General features: G+C 40.3%; 4 protein-coding genes and 1 long non-coding RNA gene across 5 annotated transcripts in view; 1 reads left to right on the top strand and 4 right to left on the bottom strand.

The window, feature by feature from the left end:
• aldh1l1 (aldehyde dehydrogenase 1 family, member L1) overlaps positions 1 to 23328 on the top strand; it is a gene marked incomplete at its 5' end in the record, with an annotated part of 43963 nt that overhangs the window by 4260 nt on the left and 16375 nt on the right. The window lies entirely within an intron of this gene.
• On the bottom strand, positions 6171 to 7758 carry LOC310803126. Its single transcript, XR_014554170.1, has 2 exons — positions 7527 to 7758; positions 6171 to 7334 (listed from the first exon to the last, which is right to left on the bottom strand). It is a non-coding gene; the product is annotated as an uncharacterized lncRNA (long non-coding RNA).
• Positions 9993 to 11861, bottom strand: LOC310803122 (uncharacterized protein). The gene is made up of 3 exons (XM_083667782.1): positions 11621 to 11861; positions 11282 to 11464; positions 9993 to 10836 (listed from the first exon to the last, which is right to left on the bottom strand). Exons 1-3 carry the CDS (start codon positions 11811 to 11813, stop codon positions 10130 to 10132), a joined length of 1083 nt encoding a protein of 360 aa, XP_083523908.1. The 5' UTR covers positions 11814 to 11861; the 3' UTR covers positions 9993 to 10129.
• LOC310803120 (uncharacterized protein) lies at positions 12032 to 20765 on the bottom strand. The gene is made up of 3 exons (XM_083667780.1): positions 20522 to 20765; positions 17737 to 17898; positions 12032 to 14750 (listed from the first exon to the last, which is right to left on the bottom strand). Exons 1-3 carry the CDS (start codon positions 20712 to 20714, stop codon positions 13633 to 13635), a joined length of 1473 nt encoding a protein of 490 aa, XP_083523906.1. The 5' UTR covers positions 20715 to 20765; the 3' UTR covers positions 12032 to 13632.
• LOC310803121 (uncharacterized protein) lies at positions 21086 to 23030 on the bottom strand. The gene is made up of 2 exons (XM_083667781.1): positions 22789 to 23030; positions 21086 to 22636 (listed from the first exon to the last, which is right to left on the bottom strand). The coding sequence occupies exons 1-2, from the start codon at positions 22973 to 22975 to the stop codon at positions 21714 to 21716; spliced, it is 1110 nt and encodes a 369-aa protein (XP_083523907.1). The 5' UTR covers positions 22976 to 23030; the 3' UTR covers positions 21086 to 21713.

Genomic DNA, 23328 nt, shown 5'->3' with positions numbered 1-23328 from the left:
TATCCAATTAACAAGCGATTGATTAGTCTTTAAGTTGGATAGCTTTAGTCTAATTTTGACTTAAGAGACAAAATTATTGAGAAACAGTTACCAGAACCAAACGCTAGTTAATCAGAAAAGAAAATATACAAAAACTGTATGCCTATGTGTAACACAACGCTTAATAGCAAGATGAAAAAATCCTGAGGGGAAAAATGAAAAGGGATTTTCGTCTTCAACCAGAAGTTCACAGACTACATTTTGACAAAACTGGCTTGGCTTTCAAGAAGTCAGGCAACATGACCAACTTTCCTTTTGGTCTTTATTCATCCAAGTAAGAGCTTTTCATTGTCACTTACTAAAAATCCAACACAGATAAGTCATTTGATGATTTATGTTCATTGAAGTCCTAGATCTAACCAGTATGTTTGTACACTGTGGATCTCTTTACAATTACAAAGGTGTAATAATAAAAAACTGTCTTTGCAAAACTAGTACAGTTTACTAAAAACAAATACAGTGAATTGAATAGATTAGATACAATTATTCATTGTCAGTGGTTACAGTGAGGACATTTCATGTGGACATAATTTGTCAGTCAGAATAGGGGCACTCGCGTCTTTCCTGTGTGAATAGTTGCCAAATGCTCTCTCAGGGAACCAAGCTTAATGAAGCGTTCGGCACAGTCATTGCATCTGAATGGATTCTCCCCCTTGTGTTTGGCCTTAATATGTCCTGTCATATGACGACTTGTTGTAAAATGTTCTCCACAGATATGGGAGCTATATGTTCTCTCCCCTGTGTGAGTCCTAATATGATATGTCAGATGGTGGCTTTTTTTTTTTTTTTTTTTAAACCTTTTTCACAGAGGTTTCACCAAAAGGGTCTATCCCCTGAATGTATTCCCATATGTTCTGTAAGATTACACTTCAGTTTAAAATGTTTTCCACAAACATGGCAGATAAAGGTTGAGGGTCTCTCCCTTGTGTGTGTCATCATATGCTCTGCCAGATTAACTCCTTTCATTAAATGTTTTCCACAAACATGGCAACTATACAGTGCTGCTTGAAAGTATGTGAACCCCTTGTGCAATTATAGATTTTTTTTACATTTACATTTATGGCATTTAGCAGATGCCTTTATCCAAAGCGACTTACAACAAATACATTTGTTTAAGTAAGTGAATCAACTATCCATCAGTCATCATAAGATAAAGTAATCAATGCTCAGACCAGGGGCCATAGGCAGTCACAATGCTAGAAGATATTTTTTTTTTATTAACAGGAGAGAAACTTGTACAGGGGGGTAGTGGGGGTGAAGAGGTCTTTAAGGAGGGACCGTTAAAATGTAGCCTGAAGAGATGGGCCTTCAATCTACGGCGGAATATTGGTAGTGACTCTGCAGTCATGACAGCAGTGGGAAGCTCGTTCCACCAGTGGGGCGCCAGGACAGTGAAAAGCCATGACCGAGTAGTGCGGCTGCTGCATCCACGTAGAGTGGATTAATAAATCAGGTAAAAGCCAACCCAAACATAACATTGCAGACCTCCCTTGCTGCATCTCAGGTAACTGTGCATGCTTCAACAATAAGAAGAACACTGAATTGAAATGGCATTCATGGGCATTTTGCTAGAAAGAAGCCTCTGCTATCAAAAAAGAACCAAACTGCCCGTCTTAACTTTGCCAGAGACCACCTGGACAAGACTGAAGGTTTCTGGAAGTCCGTTCTCTGGACAGATGAGTCCAAAATTGACTTTTTGGTCATAATCAAAACCACGATGTTTGGCAAAAACCTAACACTGCCTACCACCAAAATAACCTTATCCCAACAATCAAGCATGGTGGTGGGAATGTCAAAATCTGGGACTGCTTTTCCTCCTCTGGACGTGGATGACTCCACATCATTAAGGGAACCATGAATTCTGAGGTATACCAGGAGATTCTTGAACAGAACGTCAAGCCATCAGTCAAGGAGCTAAAGCTGGGCTGAAAATGGGTCTTCCAACAAAACAACGACCCAAAGCATTCAAGCAAATCTACCAAAGAATGGCTCAGGAGAAAGAAGATTTGTGTTTTGGATTGGCCAAGTCAAAGTTCTGACCTAAATCGAATCGAGATGCTGTGGCAGGACCTGAAGCGGGCAGTTCATGCCAGACACCGCTCAAACCACACTCAATTGGCTGAGTTCTGTAAGGAGGAGTGGGCAAAAATCCCTCAAAACAGATGTCAGAGACTTATTAGTGGCTATACAAGACGTTTACTCGTTATCGCTGCTAATGGAGGTGCCACAAGCTATTGACTGAAGAAGTTCACATATTTTTGCACACATAGAATCTGAGATTTTGTTTTATAAACCACTTTTGTTAAATAAACAATGAAAATATATCTTTTTTTTTTTGTTTGTGTCCTTTATTTTGAATGTCTTTATTACGAATTGGGGTTTAGATAAAGATTTTTAAAAAGTTCATTTTAATATTTTATACAAAAATAATGACCATCCCTGTAGGTTTCACAAACTTTCAAGCAGCACTGTACGTTTTACTTTGAACTTGAGAAGAGTCTGGATTGCCTACAGGGAGGAGTTGTGAGCTGCTGGTTGGCTCTGATACTGCAATTTTGTTATGTTTAGCTGGAGTGGTTGATGGATCATTCCTCTCACTGGCCTCCTCTGAGGACATAGTTGGGTCCTTATCATCAGAACCACTTTCTACATAGGAGGGAGTGTATGTCGGGTCTGAGTTATCAGTCTCCTGCTCCTCTGTTATCTGTGTGAGCTCTGGGTTCTCTTGCCCTAGACTGCGCTCCACTCCTGCTTCTCATGGGGAACCTCTTCAGAGACAGAGAGAGTGATCAGCCTCAGGTCTGCAGGAAAGGATGTAGTATTGCCAGTCCTTCATTTTTCAGACCTCATTGAAACCAGGGCATGTGTATGTGGGTAATTAAAGACAATGGTGGCTGTGTCTCTATTGCATAACTAATTTATATGACAAACGACTACGAGGGATACGAGATACAACCACATTTATCTTAAAATCACCCATATATCATGGTACTTGTTTATTGCCCTACATCCTTAAGATACCTGAGAATAGAACTTTCTTAACCATGAAAATAAGGAGATTCTATTTACAAGAAAATGCTGCTGTCCTCTTTGCTCACTGCTCAGCCGCCGATTTGTACCATTCAAGGTTAATGCTATCACCACAGACTGCTGTGTCTCTACATAAGTGTTGTGCTTCAAATACAAACCTGCTCTTTGCAATTTTATCTCAAGTTTGAGAACAAAGTCCAGTAGCCTTTGAAGACATTTGTTCTCCTCTGTCGAAGGGGAGATTTCATCCTTATATTCAACTATTGCTTCTTCAACTGCTTCAAATATCTCCTCGGGAGCCACTATTAATCCTTGTGTGAAAAAACATTAGTTTTGACATGTTGGAATTAGTTAGCTAAATAAATACAATTTATTGAAGTATTTGGGCTAGCTGGATGCTTGCAAAATTTACTTGTGGTTTCTTCTTCTTTCATGTAACTTTCTGGCAGACACTTTTAGACATATTGCTGCTTCTCACAGGTCATAGAGCGAAGTCACAGATACAGTTGTGATCAGAAGTTTACATACACTTGTAAAGAACATGTATGTCATGGCAGTCTTGAGTTTCCAATCATTTTTACAACTCTTATTTCTCTGTGATGGATTGATTGGAGCACATACTTCTTTGTCACAAAAAACATTCATGAAGTTTGGTTCTTTTATGAATTTATTATGGGTCTTCTGAAAATGTGACAAAATCAAAAATATACATACAGCAATGCTAATATTTGGTTAAATGTCCCTTGGCCATTTTCACCTCAATTAGACGCTTTTGGTAGCCATCCACAAGCTTCTGGTTGAATATTTGACCACTCCTCTTGACAGAATCGGTGCAGTTCAACTAAATTCGTTGGCTTTCTGACACAGACTTGTTTCTTCAGCACACTCCACATGTTCTCGATGGGGTTTAAGTCAGGACTTTGTGAAGGCCATTCTAAGACCTTAATTCTAGCCTGATTTAACCATTCCTTTACCACGTTTGATGTGTGTTTGGGGTCATTGTCCAGTTGGAACACCCAACTGCGTCCAAGACCCAACCTTCTGGCTGATAATTTTAGGTTTTCCTGAAGAATTTGGAGGTAATCCTCCTTCTTCATTATTCCATTTACTTTCTGTAAAGCACCAGTTCCACTGGCAGCAAAACAGGCCCAGAGCATCTGACCACAGAACTTTCCTCCAGATGGCCTTTTCTTTGTCCATGTGATCAGCAGCAAACTTCAGTCGAGCCTTAAGGTGCCGCTTCTGGAGCAACGGCTTCCTTCTTGCACGGCAGCCTCTCAGCCCATGGCGATGTAAAACACGCTTGACTGGACACTGACACCTGTGTTCCAGCAGCTTCTAATTCATGGCAGACCTGCTTTTTGGTGGTTCTTGGTTGACTCTTGACCATCCTGACCAATTTTCTCTCAGCAGCAGGTGATAGCTTGTGTTTTCTTCCTGATCGTGGCAGTGACACAACTGTGCCATGCATTTTATACTTACAAACAATTGTTTGCACAGTTGATCTTGGGACCTGTAGCTGCTTTGAAATGGCTCCAAGTGACTTTCCTGACTTGTTCAAGTCAATGATGCGCTTTTTCAGATCCGTGCTGAGCTCCTGAGTGTAATTAGTGTATCAAACGAGCCCTATTTAAATGGGTTGAAATAAGTCACCAGCTGTAGTCAATCATAACCACTCATAAGAAGTTAAGAGGCCATGCCACAAAGCAAATTTGATTGACACAACTTTCTACATCACCAAAATTGATAATTCAAGGTGCTGTATGTATATTTTTGACCCAGCAGATTTTGTCACATTTTCGGAAGACTCATAATAAATTCATAAAAGAACCAAACTCCATGAATGTTTTTTGTGACAAAAAACAAGTTCTGACCACAACTGTAAGAGGAGTCAGAAAGTTTGATGGACTAACTCAACTTAATGAGTAAATTGTTCAAAGGGCGTGTAGACTTTTGCAAACAGGTCTTCTGTTTTTATTTTATTTTTGTATAAATTACTGACATTTTTTAAAAATGTTCTTTCACTTTGAAAGTGTCCAAGAGGCTGTGTAGGTCAGTGGGAAAAAAATATCCTAATTTAATGTATTCTGATTCCAGGCTCTGGGGCAACAAAAGGTGAACAATTTTAAAGGGGGTGTAGACTTTATATGGCACTGTATAGGGCTCTGAAGCTTGCTGTCAGAATGTAGTTCGTTGAACTTAATTTGGGTTCAAGCTGAAAATCCCAATTCATTTTCCCATTAGAATTTTTTCAAACAGATAATATAAGCGTTGTGTAACAAAAGCTTAAAGTGTCTTGAATGGGGAAAAAATAATGGGAATTGTCTGCTTGAACCGGTAGTAGTATTACTACGCCTCCCATTATTAAATATGAAACCCATCACCAAAAAAAATATTTTGATTATAATGTTGGCAAAGTACTTTGCACTTCAAACTTTCCAGCATTTTACACCCTGAGGTGTAGGCCAGTGCTGTATAGAAAATCCCAAAAGTTCTTGCCAACCTCACATTGTCTGTGAGCTGTCCCTAGCAGTGTATGAAAATGTGGATACACAGAACAAGCTCAGCCAACTCACTAAACAGGGGCCATGTCAAAATACTCTGTGACCTATTTAGTAGGTGTTTTCAAAATGCATTAGAAAATTTGGCAGTATGCAAAATGTAGTGTAATTGAAAATGCCAAGATGTCATACATCTGTCTTTCCATGTGGTATGAATTCACTGCACATCATTCAAATCTTAGTCCCACAATTCAATGGAGCAGTTAAGGGAGGCGGGCGGTGGAAAAATGTAACCAATAACCATCACCGGTTGAGCTACAGATGACAGTTTCTCAGTATGTATGAGGTATAGTATGTTGAAATATGGCACTTAGTGCATATATTTTACAAAACAGTAGGTTCTAAATAGTAAGTAGTATGGTTACTATGTAGTAGATATTTTTAGTAAACAGTAGGCAGAATGAGCTTCCGGACATGGCCAGTCTCATAGCTCAATGTTTGTGTACTAGGACTTCATGCATGACATAAATAATATCTACAACTGCTGCACTGGAGAAACATAGCTATCGCCTTGGCTATAAAGTCATCAGACAGTGTGACAAAGTTTGTTTGGTCTTTATCGAAGTTAGCTTTTCATAACATTTCAGTCACGTAAAAAAAATGAAAAACATAACTCTGTGTTGCTTGAAAACCAAGGCCTACCAAGTATTAGTTTATACTATACATGTGACAACGGTGTAATAATGGAAAACAGTCAGTAAGAAACTGTAACAAACTAATACAGTGAACTAAATGGATATCAAGTTATATATCTTCAGTGGTTACAGTGAGGACTTTTCAGGTGGACATAATTTGTCAGTCAGAATATGGGCATTCACGTCTTTCCTGTGTGAATAGTTGCCACATGCTCTCCCAGGGAGCCAATCTTAGTGAAGCATTCGCCACAGTCATTACATCTGTACAGCCCCTTGTGTTTCGCCTTCATGTGTTCTGTCATTTGGCAACTCTGTGTGAACTGTTGTCCATAGACATGGCAATTATTTAGCCTCTCCCCCTTGTGTGTAGTCTTAACATGTTTTACCATATTACTACATTGTGTGAAATGTCTTCCACAAACATGGCAGCTGTATGGTCTCTCCCCTGTGTGAGTCTTAATATGATCTGTTAGATGATTCTTTTGTTTGAAGCGTTTTTCACAGATGTTGCATGTATAGGGTCTCTCCCCTGTATGTATCCTCACATGCACTGTCAGAGTACACTTCTTTGTGAAACGTTTTAAACAAAAATTACAGTGATACGGGGTCTCTGTGTGTAGCCTCAAGTGCACATTTAGTCTTCCTTTAACTTTAAATCTTCTGCTGCAAATATGGCAGCGATACGATTTCTCACTCTGAGCTGCAGAACACTCTGGATTTACTGTAACCAGGGTTCTGTTCCTGTCTAACATGGAAGCTGACAATAGTGGACCTCCAGCTAGATCAACTGTAGAGAGGAGGTGTGAATCACGGGTTGGTTCTGATACTGCATGGCTTTTTTCATCGGCTTCTGTTTTGATGAGTTCAATTATCATCACACTGACCTCCTCAGGTGGGATTTGGTCAATATGTAGTAAGGGCTGAGGTGAGTCCTTACTTTCTACATAGGAGGGAGTTTTGGTACCAGGCTCCTGTTCCTCTGTTATATGTGTGGACTGCCCCAGACCGGGGCTCCAATCGTGATGGATCTCTTCTTCATAGACAGAGAATCTGGTGATCTGTCCTGTGTCTGCAGGTAAGGATAAACAGTAGCCATTTTAAAAACAAGCCTAGCTAGCCCTTCAATGTTCAGAACATGAGGAATATGAGGAATATATAAATATATATGAGGAAAATAAAAGAAATATGGCTGCATATCGCTCTCTTGAGTAATTAATTCACAACAACATCTAGGCTAAATCACAACCGCAGTGTTACAAACCTGCTCGATGTAACTTTATCTCGGGTTTGAGAACCAAATCCAGCAGTTTCTGAAGACGTTCATTCTCTTCATTCGAACGGTAGATTTCGTCCTGATACTCGACTATCACTTCTTCAACTGCTCCAAATATCTCCACAGCAGCCACGGTTAATCGTTCGGTGAGAAATGCATTTAACAGCTGTAATTTCGACATCTTTGTGTTATGGTTAATAATAACAACAAAATAAACATGTCGTCGTGACTCTCTTGAGGAAGCTCTGTCTCTTTCTCTGCTGTCCGCTGTTCTGCAGTGTCGCCATCTGCTGTACAGGAGAAACATCACCCTTCACCAACTTGACATTTCTTTGTCTGTCTTTATGTCCAAATTAAGCACTCATGTTTAGTATTTGGTGGACAATCCTTTGCATGCAATAACTGCCTGGAGTCTGCAACCCATTGACCCCACCAGACACTGGGTGTCTTCTCTGGTGATGCTCTGCCAGGCCTGCACTGCAGCCATCTTCAGTTGCTGTTTGTTTTGAGGTCTTTATGCCTAAAATCTTATCATAAGGAAATTAAATGCATGATTTAAATCTGGAGATTGACTTGGCCAGTCAAGAAGTTTCCACTTTATGGCTCTGAAAAACCTGCTAGTTGCTATGGCAGTATGTTTTGGGTCATTGTCTTACTGTATGATGAGGCACAATCCAATGAATTTGGAGGTATTTGCTTGTACTCGAACAGACAATATGTTTCTGTACACTTCAGAATACATTCTGCTGCTACCGTCAGCAGTTACATCATCAATTAAGACAAGTTAGCAAGTTCTAGTGGCAGCTATACATGCATTAACATTAACACCCCCTCCTCCATGTTTCACAGATGAGGTGGTATGCTGTAAATCTTGGGCAGATCCTTTTTTTCTCCAAACCTTCCTCTTGCAATCACTCTGGTACATGATAATATTCATCTCATCAGTCCACAAAACTATTTTCCAGACCTCTGCAGCACCCTTCCTAGGTACTTCATAGCAAACTGTAATCTGACCATCCTTTTTGAGGATAACTAGTGCAGTGAAGCCTCTGTAGTTTGGCTGGTGAAGTATTCTGCGGATTGTAGTCTCTGACACATTCATGCCTACCTCCTGCAGAGTGTTCCTGGTCTGTGGGACAGTTTTTTTTTTTTTTTCTTTTCTTAATTATGTTGAGCACCGTAGACATATTACTTGGCCTACCAGCCCGTTTGCGATTGCTGAGCTCACCAGTGCTTTTCTTTCTTTTTCAATGAAAAACTGTTGATTGTGGCAAGCCTAAGGTTTTGGCTATGTTTCTGAATCTTTTTTTTTCAGCCTCATAATGACTTCCTTGACACTTCTTTGTTCCTCATATTGACAGACATCAATAGCAGACTCTGAAGGCAAACAAAAAGACTAGAATACTAGACATGGACAGCTCTTTTATTCCTGCACAAATGATGTGACGCAACACACCTGACTAACCCTAGTCAAGCCAATTGTCTACTTTTGGTATCCTGAAATAAGAAGACTATGTATAAAAAGTGTTGTCATTTCTAAATGATGAATTCAGTATGTACACATGACCATTGTGGTGGATGTCTAGGATTTACCACTCTGTACTTCAGCTCTTTGGAGGTGAGATTCAAGAAACAAAGTCCTGAGTAGCCACAATATTTGAGCCCGGTATTTATTATTGCTTGCAAACAAGAGATGAGAGCCTAATAGCAGCCCAGCATAAATCCGGGGGTCTGTTTAGCACAAGTCTGAAGAGACAATTATCAGGGTTGTCTTTTATATAGATGAAACATAATGGTAGGTGTCGCCAAGGCTATCACCAGCGAGCTTGTGCTTACGTGAGAGGGGGCGGGAGAGAAAGAACAATGGGGAGACTTTCTTACTGATCAATCGGCGTTTAACATCTCACACTTATTCACCTTCCTGTTGGGAAGATGGGTCTGTACCTTTGTTCTCACTCTCCCCCACCACTCACTCCAAAACCACCGCTATCCATATTGTAATCATCGGCCGTTTCTCAAAACAATGGCTATAGAACTTTAGAGGTGTGGCAAGAGAAAATGTAATCACAGTATTTACACAAGTTGTATCAGTCATATGAAAGTGTATATCCTTCAAACAGTTCTATCAATGTATTTTCCATGACACCATCAAATAAAAACTGAGAATCTCTACTTTAACCTCATATGACTCGTTTGATTTCAAATCCAAACTTTTGGAGTATAGATCCAAAAGAAGAAAAAATGGTCCACTGTCCTATTACTAATGCAGGGCACTGTATGCTTCATAATTTACTAAAGATCCTAATGGTAATACTAAACAATAACACTACTGGGAAAAACGGTTCAGCAATTCAAGAGTTTCATAGCAGAGAACACACATTGTATTTGTTTGAAAATACAGTAACAGAGTAATGCACTAGAGTTTATTCCCAAACACACTTTATTTTCAAGCTCCTCAAGATGACCTACATACAATCAGAGATTGATATTGTCAATGTAGCTCATTTAATATATGTAGCTCATTTAATATATGAACTGTTTTCCACACATGGCAGTACTGACAGTCAGAGTACTATAAAGCGTGATGGTCTCTACCCTGTGTGTGTTGTCATATGCTTTGTCAGATTACCCCTTTTTATGAAATCCCCATGTCTTGCCTTAACGTGTGCTTTCATATTACTTCTTGTTGAGAAATATTTTCCACAAACATGGCACCTGTACGGTTTCTCCCCTGAATGAGTCCTAAAATGTTCTATTAGATGACTATTTCTTTTAAAATGTTTTTCACAGATGTTGCAGCTATAGGGTCTCTCCCTTTTGTGTATTTTCATATGCACTTTCAGACTCTTCTCTTGGAAAGGTTTTTGACAAAAATGGCACTGTGTCTCTGCGTGTAGCCTCATGTGCATTGTTAGTCTTTTTTTTATTCCATAACTCTTGTTGCAAATATCACAGCTATAAACAGTTTCAGAATAATCAGGATTTACTGCAGAAAGGAGGTGTGAATCACTGGTTTGTTCTGATACTGCATGGCCATTTTCACCAGGTTCTGTTTGGATCACGCTGACCTCCACATGTGGGATTTGGTCGATATGTAGTAAGGGCTGAAGTGAGTCCTTACTTTCTACATAGGAGGGAGTTTTGGTATCTGGCTCCCGTTCCTCTGTTATCTGTGTGGAGTCCTGATGCTCCTGCCCCAGATCTGGGCTCCACTCCTGCTCACTGTGCTTCTGCTCACTGTGCCTCTGCTCATGGGGAACATCGTCTTTACAGACAGAGATGGTGATCTGTCTAAGGTCTGCAGGGAAAGACATACCCTATTAGACATTTTAAAACAACCCCTTTATTCTTCAGACCTTGTTTATTCCCAAACACACTTTATTTTCAAACTACTCAAGATGACCTACATACAATCAGAGATTGATATGGCAGTACACATGGCAGTACTGACAGTCAGATTACTATAAAGGGTGATGGTCTCTACCCTGTGTGTGTGTTGTCATATGCTTTGTCAGATTACCCCTTTTTATGAAATCCCCTCCATGTGTCTTGCCTTAACGTGTGCTACCATATTACTTCTTGTGAAATATTTTCCACAAACATGGCAGCTGTACGGTTTCTCCCCTGAATGAGTCCTAATATGTTCTATTAGATGACTCTTTAAAAAAAAAAAAAAAAAAAACGTTTTTCACAGATGTTGCAGCTATAGGGTCTCTCCCCTAAGGGCTGAAGTAAGTCCTTACCTTCTACATAGGAGGGAGTTTTGGTATCTGGCTCCTGTTCCTCTGTTGTCTGTGTGGACTCACGTTCCTTTTTTATTTGTGTGGAGTCCTGATGCTCCTGCCCCTGCCTCCACTCCTGCTCACTGTGCTTCTGCTCATGGAGAACCTCGTCTTCGTAGAAAGAGATGGTTATCTGTCCACGGTCTGCAGGGAAAGACATACCCTATTAGACATTTTAAAACAACCCCTTTATTCTTCAGACCTCGTGGAAACAATGCCACATCTTTGTGCATGATACAAGTTAAAGATGGTTGCATATCATCAACATATAAGCTAAATCACAACCGTAGTGTTACAAACCTGCTCGATGTAACTTTATCTCGGGGTTGAGAACCAAATCCAGCAGTTTTTGAAGACGTTTGTTCTCTTTTTTCGAACGGTAGATTTCGTCCTGATACTCCACTATCGCTTCTTCAACTGCTCCAAATATCTCCACAGCAGCCGCTGTTAATCGTTCGGTGAGAAATGCATTCAACAGCTGTAGTTTGGACATCTTTGTGAGATGGTTAGCATTTCTTCAGGACTCGTTTGCGGACGCTCTTTTTTATTTTATGCTCCGGTCTTTCTCTGCTGTCTACAGAAGGCTGAGTGAGTGTGTATCGTGAAACAGATGTTGCATTATCGCCATCTGCTGTACTGGAGAAACATTACATTTCACGAAGACTACATGAGTAACTCCACTTAGTCTTTATTATTCATCCAGGCAGGTCGTCAAAACATTCAGAAAACAGGCTCTTCCTGTACATCAACTGCAGTCAAGTAAATGAGAAGTTGAGATAATTCTAACAGACGATAATTAAATAATGGACTATTGAATAAATAATATTTAAAAATATATATTTTTACCAATTTCAAATGTTGCCACTGTATAATTCTGTATGTTCAGAAGAATTCATGCGTGTAGTAGAAAAACTAAATTATAAAGAAATTAGTGCAGGTGCAAAAATAAGTGAACCCCAAGTTGCATTGGTTAAATCAAGTAGGTAAGTAGAATCAGGTGGGTAAATAATTGGGTACCAAATGAACCAATCAATCTCTGTTACAACTGCAAGGTGCAAACCACAAGTTATCCTCAAAAAGGATCGTCATTTACAGTTTGCAAAAAAAAGTACCTAAAAAGCCTGCAGGGGTCTGGAAAACGGTCTTGTGGACAGATAAGATGAATATTATCATGTGTCAGAGTGATAACAAGTGGACAGTTTGGAGAAAAAAGGATCTGCCCAAGATTTAGAGCATACCACCTCATCTGTGAAACATGGTGGAGGGGATGTTATGGTTTGGCCATGTGTAGCTGCCACTAGAACTGGCTAACTTGTCTTCATTGATGATGTAACTGCTGACGGCAGCAGCAGAATGTATTCTTAAGTGTACAGAAACATCTTGTCTGCTCGAGTACAAGTAAATGCCTCTAAATTCATTGGATGGTGCTTCATCAATGAGCCAAATCATACTGCCATAGCAACTACAGAGGTTTTCAGGACCAAAAAGTGGAAAGGTCTTAACTGGTCAAGTCAATTTTCTGATTTAAATTCAATTGAACATATATTTAATTTCCTGATGAGAAGATTTCAGGCAAAAAGACCTCAAAACAAACAACAACTGAAGATGGCTGCAGTACAGGCCTTGCAGACCATCACCAGAGAAGATACCCAGCATCCCACCCAGGGATTGGTGACCAAATACTGAGCATGAGTGCTTAATTTGGACATTATATTAATCTGTCCTATTACTTATGGTGCCCTGAAATAGGGGAACAATGTATAAAAAGTGTTATCATTTCTAAATGGTGAAACCAGTCGGTACACAAATACCACATATACCATTGATTTCAAATCCAAACTTTTGGAGTATAGAGCCAAAAGAAAACATGCTTCACTGTCCCATTACTTACGCTGGGCACTGTATATGAGAAAATGATGAAAGGGTCATGAATGTAATCTTATATAGAATGTTAATCAGACATTGGACTAGGCCTCCGGTTCATATTTACAGTGGTTACAATGAAAACACTTGACTGGGTCAAATTGTCAGAGCAAGGGCATTATTCTGAACTGTGTAAATGGTTTCCACATGCTTTCTCAGGGAGCTCATCTCAGAAAAACTCTCACTACAATCATGGCATCTATAAGGTCTCTTCTTCCTGACTGACATGTACCTGTATATACACGACTAATTACAGCCGGGGTCGTGTCCACTTGGGTATATCAGTAACATAGACCCGAGACCCGTATTAGTATTCGGGTGGATCTGTGAAGACCTCTTGAGTGAATGTATCAAATGGTTTATATTTACAATGGTTACAGTGAGAACATTTAATGTGGACCAGGGTCAGGACCAGTGTGGATGGTTTCCACATGCTTTTTCAGGGAGCTTACTTTAGTGTAGCTTTTGCCACAATCTCTGCATCTGTACAGATCCTCCTCTTTGTGTTTGGCCTTAATATGTTGTGACCTTTTAGTACTCTGTGCAAAATGTTCTCCACAGATATGGCATCTAAAAGGTTTCTCCCCTGTGTGTGTCCTAATATGATCTTTTATATAACTCTTTTTTCTGAAATGTTTTCCACAGACATGACAACTATAGGGTCTTTCCCCTGTATGTACCCTCATATGATCTGTCAGAATACATTTCTTTTTGAAAAGTTGTCCACAAACATGGCAGATACAGGTGGAAGATCTCTTCCCTTGATGGTTCCTCTCCCTCGCCCCTGTGTGTGTTGTCATATGCTCTGCCAGATTAAGCTTTTTCTTGAAATATGTCCCACAAACATGGCAACTATAAGCCATCTCTCCCTTGTGTCTCTTCTTGATATGTGCTATCATATTACTCTTTTGTGTGAAATGTTTTTCACAAATATGACAGCTGTATGGTCTCTCCCCTGTGTGAGTCTTAATATGACCTATTAGATGAATCTTTTGTTTGAAATGTTTTTCACAGACATTGCAACTGTAGGGTCTCTCCCCTGTGTGTGTCCTCATGTGCTCTGTCAGAGTGCCCTTTTCTTTGAAAGGTTTTTCACAAAATGTACAGTGATATGGGGTCTCTGTGTGTACCCTCTTGTGTATTGTTAGTCTTCCTTTTGTTGCATACCTTTTGTGGCAAATATCACAGCGAACAGTTTCAATCTGAGCTGCTGAACAGTCTGGATTTACTGTAGACAGTAGTTGTGAGCTGCTGGTTGGTTCTGATACTGCAGTTTTGTTATGTTCAGCTGGAGTGGTTGATGGATCATTCCTCTCACTGGCCTCCTCTGAGGACATAGTTGGGTCCTTATCAGAATCACTTTCTACATAGGAGGGAGTGTATGTCGGGTCTGAGTTATCAGTCTCCTGCTCCTCTGTTATCTGTGTGACCTCTGGGTCCTCCTGTCCTAGACTGGGGCTCCACTCCTGCTGCTCATGGGGAACGGAGACAGTGATCTGCCCAGGGTCTGCAGAGAAGGATATAGTATTAGCCAGGCCTCTTTGAAACCAGGGCATGTGCATGTGGGTAATTAAAGATAATGGTGGCTGTGTCTCTATTGAGTAAATAACTTACATAAACGTCCTTCAGATACCTGAGAGAGTAGAACTTTATCATTTAAGGACCTATGACCCCATTGTTATTATGTTTGTCATTATATCTCAACAGGGTAGTGCTTTAGCCATCTCCACTGTTAATCGTTGCATTAAAAACTAATTCGATAACTGCAGTTTTGATATGTTTGGATTACTTAAAATTAGCTAAATAAATACATTTTATTAAATTTGCACTGGCTAATGATGCTTGCAAAACGTTGTCTTGTGGCTCAATGTTTATGTACAAGAACTCAAGTATGGAACAAATGTCCCCACCTTCTGACTTGGGGAAACATGTCACCACAGAGTTTATATCACCTTTCAAGAAGTCAGACAACATGACCAACTTTCCTTTCTGTCTTTATTTATCCAAGATAAGAGCTTTTCATAGCATTTCATAGTCACACAAAAAATCCAAAACAGATAAGCAATCAGATGTTTTATGTACGTTGAAGGCCTAGGCCTACCAAGTATTTTTCAGACTGTGGATGTCTTAACAATTAATCAATTGTTAAGGTATAACAATTAAAAACTAGTAGTTTACAAAAAATAAATACCATGAATTTAATAGATTATCAAATTACACATCTTCAGTGGTTACAGTGAGGACATTTCATGTGGACATAATTTGTCAGTCAGAATATAGCCAAACACATCTTTCCTGTGTGAATAGTTGCCACATGCTCTCTCAGGGAGCCAATCTTACTGAAGCATTAGCCACAGTCATTGCATCTGTGCGGCTTCTACCCCTTGTGTTTAGCCTTAATATGTACTGTCCTATTACTACTTTGTGTGAAATGTTCTCTATATGGCAGCTAAAGGTTTGTCCCCCGTGTGAGTCCTAATATGAGATGTTAAATGACTCTTCACTTTGAAGTGTGTTTACAGACATGGCAAGGTCTCTCCCCTGTATATACCCTCATACACTCACGGAACACTTTATTAGGAACACTATACTAATACTGGGTAGGGCCTCCCTTTGCTCTCCAAGCAGCCTCAATTCTTCATGGCATTGATTCCACAGGATTTTGGAAACATTCCTTTGAGATTCTGGTCTATGATGACATGATTGCATCACGCAGTTCCTGCATATTTTTCAGGTGCACTTTCAAGCTGTGAATCTCCGTTCTACCACATCCCAAAGGTGTTCTATTGGATTCAGATCCGGTGACTGGGAAGGCCACTGAAGAACACTGAACTCATTGTCATGTGTTATGGAAAATACATTCATAGAACTATTTTCAGGTTATACACTTTCATATGACTGATACAACTTGTGTAAATACTGTGATTACATTTTCTCTTGCCACACCTCTAAAGTTCTATAGCCATTGTTCTAAGAAGCACTGCATGATTTACCATATGAACAGCGGTGATCTCTGAGGGAGTGGTGAGAGAGAGCAATAATGGGGGGACAGGCGCATCCTGCCGATAGGTGTGAAATGTTGAACGGCGATTAATCAGTAAGAAAGCACAGACTGATCAGTGAGAGAGTCTCCCCATTGTTCATTCTCTCCCGCCCTTTCTCACGTAAGCACAAGCCCATCAGCCGATAGATTTGGCGGCGACTCCCATTATGTTCAAACTGTATAAAAGACAAACCTGATCATTGTCTCTTTAGACTTGCACTGAACGGACCCCCGGATCTACGCTGGGCTGCTGTTACGCTCTTGTCTCTTGTTTGCAAGCAATAAATACCGGACTCATATATTGTGGCTACTCAGGACTTGTTTCTTACCTCCGAAGAGCTAAAGTACAGAGTGGTAAATCCTAGACTTCCACCACACGTTCATGTAACCAGTTTGAGACGACTTTTGCTTTGTGACATGATGCATTATCATGCTGGAAGTAGCCATTAGAAGATGGGTAAATTGAGGCCATGAAGGGATGCACGTGGTCAGCAACAATACTCAAATAGGCGGTGGCATTCAAGCAATTATTGATTGGTATTAACGGGCCCAAAGCGTTCCAAGAAAACATTCCTCACACCATTACACCACCTTGAGAAGGTGTACAGATGTTCCTAATAAAGTGCTCTGTGAGTGTATGTTCTGTCAGACTACTATTCAGTTTTAACTGTTTTCCACAGACATGACAGATAGGATGAGGGACTCTGCCCTGTGTGTATCCTCGTATGCTCTGTCAGATTCATCTTTTTCATGAACTGTTTTCCACAGAAATGGCAGCTATACGGACTCTCTCCCTTGTGTCTCGCCTTAATGTGTACTACCATAGTACTACTTTGTGTGAAACGTTTTCCACACACATGGCAGCTGTGTGGTCTTTCCCCTGTGTGAGTCCTAATATGATATGCAAGACGACTCTTATGTTTGAAACATTTTTCACAGATGTTGCATCTATAGGGTCTCTCCTCTGTGTGTGTCCTGACATGTTCTATTAGATGAGTATTCTTTTTAAAATGTTTTTCACAGACGTTGCACCTATAGGGTCTCTCCCCTTTGTGTGTCCTCATATGCACTTTCAGCGTACCCCTCTCTTTGAAACTTGTTTTACAAATATTACAGTGATAGGGGGTCTCTGTGTGTAATTTCAAGTGCAGTATTAATCTTCCTTTAATCTTATAACATCTGTTGCAAATATGACAGCGATAAACATTTTTACTCTGAGCTGCAGAACACTCTGGATTTACTGTAACCAGGGTTCTGTTCCTGTCTAACATGGAAGCTGACAATAGTGGACCTCCAGCTAGATCAACTGTAGAGAGGAGGTGTGAATCACGGGTTGGTTCTGATACTGCATGGCTTTTTTCTTCAGGTTCACTTTTGATGAGTACAGTTATTGTGCTGATCTCCTCAGGTGGGATTTGGGCAATATATGAGTGCTGAGGTGAGTCCTTACTTTCTACATAGGAGGGAGTTTTGGTACCAGGCTCCTGTTCCTCTGTTATCTGTGTGGACTCTGGATCCTCCTGCCCCAGACCGGGGCTCCAATCTTGCTTACTGTGCTGCTGCTCATGGGGAACCTTGTCTTTAGAGACAGAGATGGTGATTTGTCCAAAGTCTGCAGGGAAAGATATATAGTATTAGTCATCTTAAAAAGACCCCATTCATTATTCACACCGTGCCACCTATAGATGGGGGGATTTGAGGGAGGGTTATGCGTTTTAATTTCAGTCAGGGGAGGCTTATGGAATTTAAGATGTAGTAACAATTTGTATGTCTTTCAATGTTTCAGAATTCATTGCTGTCTATGCTCCCGTTTTGCTCTCTCTGTATGCCGAAAAGCCATACACATGGGATGGCCGCTTTCCTAGCTCACCATTGGCTTGCTTTGTCACGTATTAAAGCATGGACTTGTTTTGCGCAAATCTGGGAGCTCTCATGGTATGACAAATTATTTTTAATTGTTTGCAATGTAATAATCCTAATAAAGGCGGCCAATTTACTCATCTTTTGTTTCCTTTCCCACCAAAAAAACTCTGATTGTCTCACTTGTGATTCCTCCAGTGTAATATAGGCCGAGTCCCTGTTTGATTTGTGCGTATAGTCTTGTCTTGAAAATGATTTGAACTTCAGGCCTGTAAACTGCCCCACATCTAAGCATGTGGCCATTTGCAGTGATGTCTGAAAACGCTTTGAATTCATCCCCACTTAACTGTCCATTTCAGAACTGTGGATAGCCAGGAGTCATTGGGTAAGGCATGGCAGCTGCGTAAAGTTTGGTGATTATACAGTATATACACTCACCGGCCACTTTATTAGGTACACCTTGCTAGTACCGGGTTGGACCCCCTTTAGCCTTCACAACTGCCTTAATTCTTTGTGGCATAGATTCAACAAGGTGCTGGAAACATTCCTCAGAGATTTTGGTCCATATTGACATGATAGCATCATGCAGTTGCTGCAGATTTGTCGGCTGCACATCCATGATGCGAATCTCCCGTTCCACCACATCCCAAAGGTGCTCTATTGGATTGAGATCTGGTGACTGTGGAGGCCATTGGAGTACAGTGAACTCATTGTCATGTTCAAGAAACCAGTTTGAGATGATGTGAGCTTCGTGACATGGCGCGTTATCCTGCTGGAAGATGGGTACACTGTGGTCATAATGGGATGGACATGGTCAGCAACAATACTCAGGTAGGCTGTGGTGTTTAAACGATGCTCAACTGGTACTAAGAGGCCCAAAGTGTTCCAAGTGTACCATTACACCACCACCACCAGCCTGAACCGTTGATACAAGGCAGGATGGTCCATGCTTTCATGTTGTTTACGCCAAATTCTGACCATCTGAATGTCGCAGGAGAAATCGAGACTCATCAGACCAGGCAACGTTTTTCCAATCTTCGATTGTCCAATTTTGGTGAGCCTGTGCGAATTGTAGCCTCAGTTTCCTGTTCTTAGCTGACAGGAGTGGCACAGTGTGGTTTTCTGCTTCTGTAGCCCATCTGCTTCAAGGTTCGACATCATCTCGAACCAGTCTGGCCATTCTCCTCTGACCTCTGGCATCAACAGAGAACTGCCGCTCAGAGAACTGCCGCTCACTGGATATTTTCTCTTTTTCGGACCATTCTCTGTGAACCCTAGAGATGGTTGTGCATGAAAATCCCAGTAGATCAGCAGTTTCTGAAATACTCAGACCAGCCCGTTTGGCACCAACAACCATGCCACGTTCAAAGTCACTTAAATCACCTTTCTTCCCCATTCTGATGCTCGGTATGAACTTCAGCAGGTCGTCTTGACCATGTCTACATGCCTAAATGCATTGAATTGCTGCCATGTGATTGGCTGATTAGATATTTGCGTTAAAGAGCAGTTGAACAGGTGTATCTAATAAAGTGGCCGGTGAGTGTATATAATTGCATGACATTCGTTTACAAAACCCCACATTTTCATGGGAGGGGACTCCCAGACCCTCCGCCCAAATTAGGATTATTATTTTTGCGCCAATTATTCTGTAATACCCTAGGTTCAGCTCAAATGACGCCACTATGGAAAACTAAATGTTGTAGGGATGCACCGATTGATCGGCCGGCCAGCAATCGGTATTGACATTGGCAAAAATGAGCAAGTTTATTATGTAATGATTATTCAGACCGATTACTGCTTCTAATAAGACATGTTAATTCGATGATGAATCTTCTCTTAATTTTAAGTAATAATCATAATAAAGTGTAATGGTAATGTTTGTAAGGTTGCTCTGATACTAATTATTTATTTAAATCAACATTTCGACAGTAAACTGCCTTCTTCAGGCTTTCAACCCGATTTTAAAGTTTGTATCTGGGTAGAAGACAAACTAGACTCTGTAGTGAACTCTATAGAAGGTTCTTTATTGATCATGAGTCTCCAGAACATTACTTTTCTCTCCGCTATGAAAACCACACTGGTCGCGCCGTGCAATTGCCGAAAGTTTGGTCTCCACATCAGATGTGATCGAGACACAGAAGAAAACGATAAAAAAAAAAAAAAAAAAAAAAAAACTCTAAACCAGTAATATGTTGTGGATTTCCATACAAATCCGTGCACAGCCACAAATTATTTTTGCTTGGGTCATCAATTTTCATATTTTAGACCGATTCCCAGTCAATCGTAAATATAGCGATCATGTCGCTCTATTGAGTGATACATTCACATCAATGTGATCAACATCTTGGCTAAATCACAACCGCAGTGTTACAAACCTGCTCGATGTAACTTTATCTCGGGTTTGAGAACCAAATCCAGCAGTTTTTGAAGACGTTTGTTCTCTTCTTTCGAACGGTAGATTTCGTCCTGATAGTCCACTATCGTTTCTTCAACTGCTCCAAATATCTCCACAGCAGCCACGGTTAATCGTTCGGTGAGAAACGCATTCAACAGCTGTAGTTTGGACATGTTTGTGAGTTGGTTAGTAATAATAAAATAAACCTATATTGTCGTTGCGACTCTCTGAGGAAGTTATTTTTTGTTAATGGTCTGCGCTCTGCTGTCTGCAATATGTGTCGTTAACAGATGTTGCAGTGTCGCCACCTGCTGTACTGGAGAAACATTACCTTTCACGGAGAAGACAAACATGACTACTTAACTTTACTTTCTGTCTTTATTCACCCAGGTCGCCAAAACTTTCCGAAAAGAGGCTACTCTTACATAAACTGCAGTAAAGTAAATTAAAAGTTTATAATGTTAATTAATACCAATTCTAAATCCTAAAAATAAATAATAGACTATGGAATAAATAAATACACAATACAAATCAAAAGCACCAGAACAAAATAGAAAAACAGAATAGAAAAAAACATGAAGAAAACAACTAAACAGATTGAAAGATATGAGAACGAATATACTTCATAGCTTACTAGAAATACAAATAAGATACACATAGTAATAATGAATAATAACACTATTGGGGAAATGGGGTTAGTAAACTGCCAACTAGCAGTGTCGAATGTGTGCTTTTAGCTGTTCGTTTGACTTTGAGTACACTGCACCTATTTTCCCAACAAAGAAATGCAAAGAGTTTGATTACAGAGAACACAAGGGTTTTTGTTACACAACTACAGTCAAATCCCTCCTTGGGAACATACAGTAGCAACATACTGTACTAATATAGTGCACTGCAGTTTAATCCCAAACATAGTTTCCTTTCAGGCTACTCTCCTTGTTTTTCTGTTTTTTCTGCCTTCTGAGGCTTTCTGCCTACTTTTTTCATTCTGTGATTTTTAAAAATGATTTATTACAGGCTTTGCACATTTTGTATAGAAAACATGATTTAAAGGTCACCACGTTGACCTAGTCTGTGTTAGAAATGTAATCAGATATAGTGAATGATTAGGACTTCATATTTACAGTGGTTACAATGAGAACATGACATGTGGACTTGGCTTGGATAAATTGTCAGAGCAAGGGCACACATGTATTCTGCACTTTGTGAATGGTTTCCACATGCTTTCTCAGGGAGCTCATCTCAGAAAAACACTCACTACAATCATTGCATCTATAAGGTCTCTCCCCTACGTGTACACTCTTGACATGATCTACCATATGACCACTGCGTTTGAAGAGTTTTCCACAGACATGGCAGCTATAGGGTCTTTCCCCTGTGTGAATCCTTATATGAGTTGTCAGATCACCCTTCGCTTTGAAAGGTTTTCCACACACATGGCAACTATAGGGTCTCTCCCCTGTATGTACCCTCATATGTTCTGACAGATAGTTCTTAGCTGTAAATCCTTTGCCACAGACATGGCAACTGTAGGGCTTTTCCCCAGTGTGTATCCTCATATGATTTTGTAGAACACACTTATATTTCGAACGTTTCCCACAGATGTGGCAGCTGTAGGGTCTGTCCTCTGAGTGGACTCTCAGGTGCATTGTTAACCTTCCTTTCCTTGCAAAACACTCATTGCAAATATGGCAGCGATAAATATTTCCCCTCAGAACTGCTGAACTGTCTGGATTTACTGCAGATGGGAGTTGAAAGTCACTGGTTGTCTCTGACACGGCATAGCCCTCTTCCTTAGGCTCTATTTTGATGAGATCAGCTGTAGTTGTCGACATATCACGTATCTCGCTGTCTTCCACAACTTGGATTCGGTAAGGATGCAAAGTGTCATCAGGTGTATCTTGATGAAAATCAGTTTTCAAACATGGTAGAGTGAATATAGAGTCATTGCTATAAGATTTGAGCCCTTGAAACTGCTCCTCCCCCTCCTGACTGGTCGTGGGCTCTGGTTCCTCCTTCCCCAGACTGGGGCTCCAGTCCTGTTGCTCAGGGGGAACCTCCTCTTCAGAGACTGAGAAAGCCTGATGCCTGCGGTCTGGAAGGGGGGGGGGCGTTAATACATTAAAGTCAGCCAAGTTTGTTTCCAAAATCCTGAAGCTCACGTAAAAAATTTTTTTATTGTTTTAGTGAACACAGCTAGCTAACCCAACCAGGACGATTGTATATTAATAGTCGTCAACTACAAACCTCGTCTTTGTTTCTGGGGATTGAGAAGCAGATCCAGTTGCCTTTGCAGACGTTTGTTCTCCTCTTTCGAACGGGAGATTTCTTCCTGATACTCCACTACCGTTTTTTCAACTGCTCCAAATATCTCCACAGCAGCCGCTGTTAATCTTTCCGTGAGAAACGCATTCAACAACTGTAGTTTTGACATGTTTGATTGGGAATTATCCCAAGTAAAACAGACAATAACGAAAGAAATGGGTTGTAGACAACAGGATAGCTTGTAATCTACTCAATTCTGCCTTTTTTTGTGCTTCAGGCGTGCATCGCAAAACTGATACGATGTCGCCACCTGCTGTACTGGAGTAATATTGACTTTCACTATAAGGCAAAACATGCTTGATAAACTATCCTTCCAATCTTTATTAATTCAGTCACACACAAGTAAACAAAATAATCATAATTTATTCAGGTACACTTCCCATAATATATATAACTGTGATTAAGCACTAACTGTGATTAAGCATGAAGCAATCAGAGAATGCAAATTTTTGTTTACACAAC

Source organism: Argentina silus (genome assembly GCF_951799395.1).
Source record: "Argentina silus genome assembly, chromosome: 4".
NCBI classification, from domain to species: Eukaryota; Metazoa; Chordata; class Actinopteri; order Argentiniformes; family Argentinidae; genus Argentina; species Argentina silus.
This window is presented reverse-complemented; position numbering and strand designations above follow the sequence as displayed.

What these genes read in the sequence shown, in the direction of transcription:
- LOC310803121 (XM_083667781.1), bottom strand. Translation starts at nt 22,975, where the DNA reads ATGTCAAAACTACAGTTGTTGAATGCGTTTCTCACGGAAAGATTAACA. An exon ending in TCCCCAGAAACAAAGACGAG is followed by an intron (nt 22,637 to 22,788) that starts GTTTGTAGTTGA and finishes CCCCCCTTCCAG; the next exon opens with ACCGCAGGCATCAGGCTTTC.
- LOC310803122 (XM_083667782.1), bottom strand. Translation starts at nt 11,813, where the DNA reads ATGTCCAAACTACAGCTGTTGAATGCATTTCTCACCGAACGATTAACA. An exon ending in GATAAAGTTACATCGAGCAG is followed by an intron (nt 11,465 to 11,620) that starts GTTTGTAACACT and finishes CTTTCCCTGCAG; the next exon opens with ACCGTGGACAGATAACCATC. An exon ending in AACTCCCTCCTATGTAGAAG is followed by an intron (nt 10,837 to 11,281) that starts GTAAGGACTTAC and finishes CTTTCCCTGCAG; the next exon opens with ACCTTAGACAGATCACCATC.
- LOC310803120 (XM_083667780.1), bottom strand. Translation starts at nt 20,714, where the DNA reads ATGTCCAAACTACAGCTGTTGAATGCGTTTCTCACCGAACGATTAACC. An exon ending in GATAAAGTTACATCGAGCAG is followed by an intron (nt 17,899 to 20,521) that starts GTTTGTAACACT and finishes CTTTCCCTGCAG; the next exon opens with ACTTTGGACAAATCACCATC. An exon ending in AACTCCCTCCTATGTAGAAA is followed by an intron (nt 14,751 to 17,736) that starts GTAAGGACTCAC and finishes CCTTCTCTGCAG; the next exon opens with ACCCTGGGCAGATCACTGTC.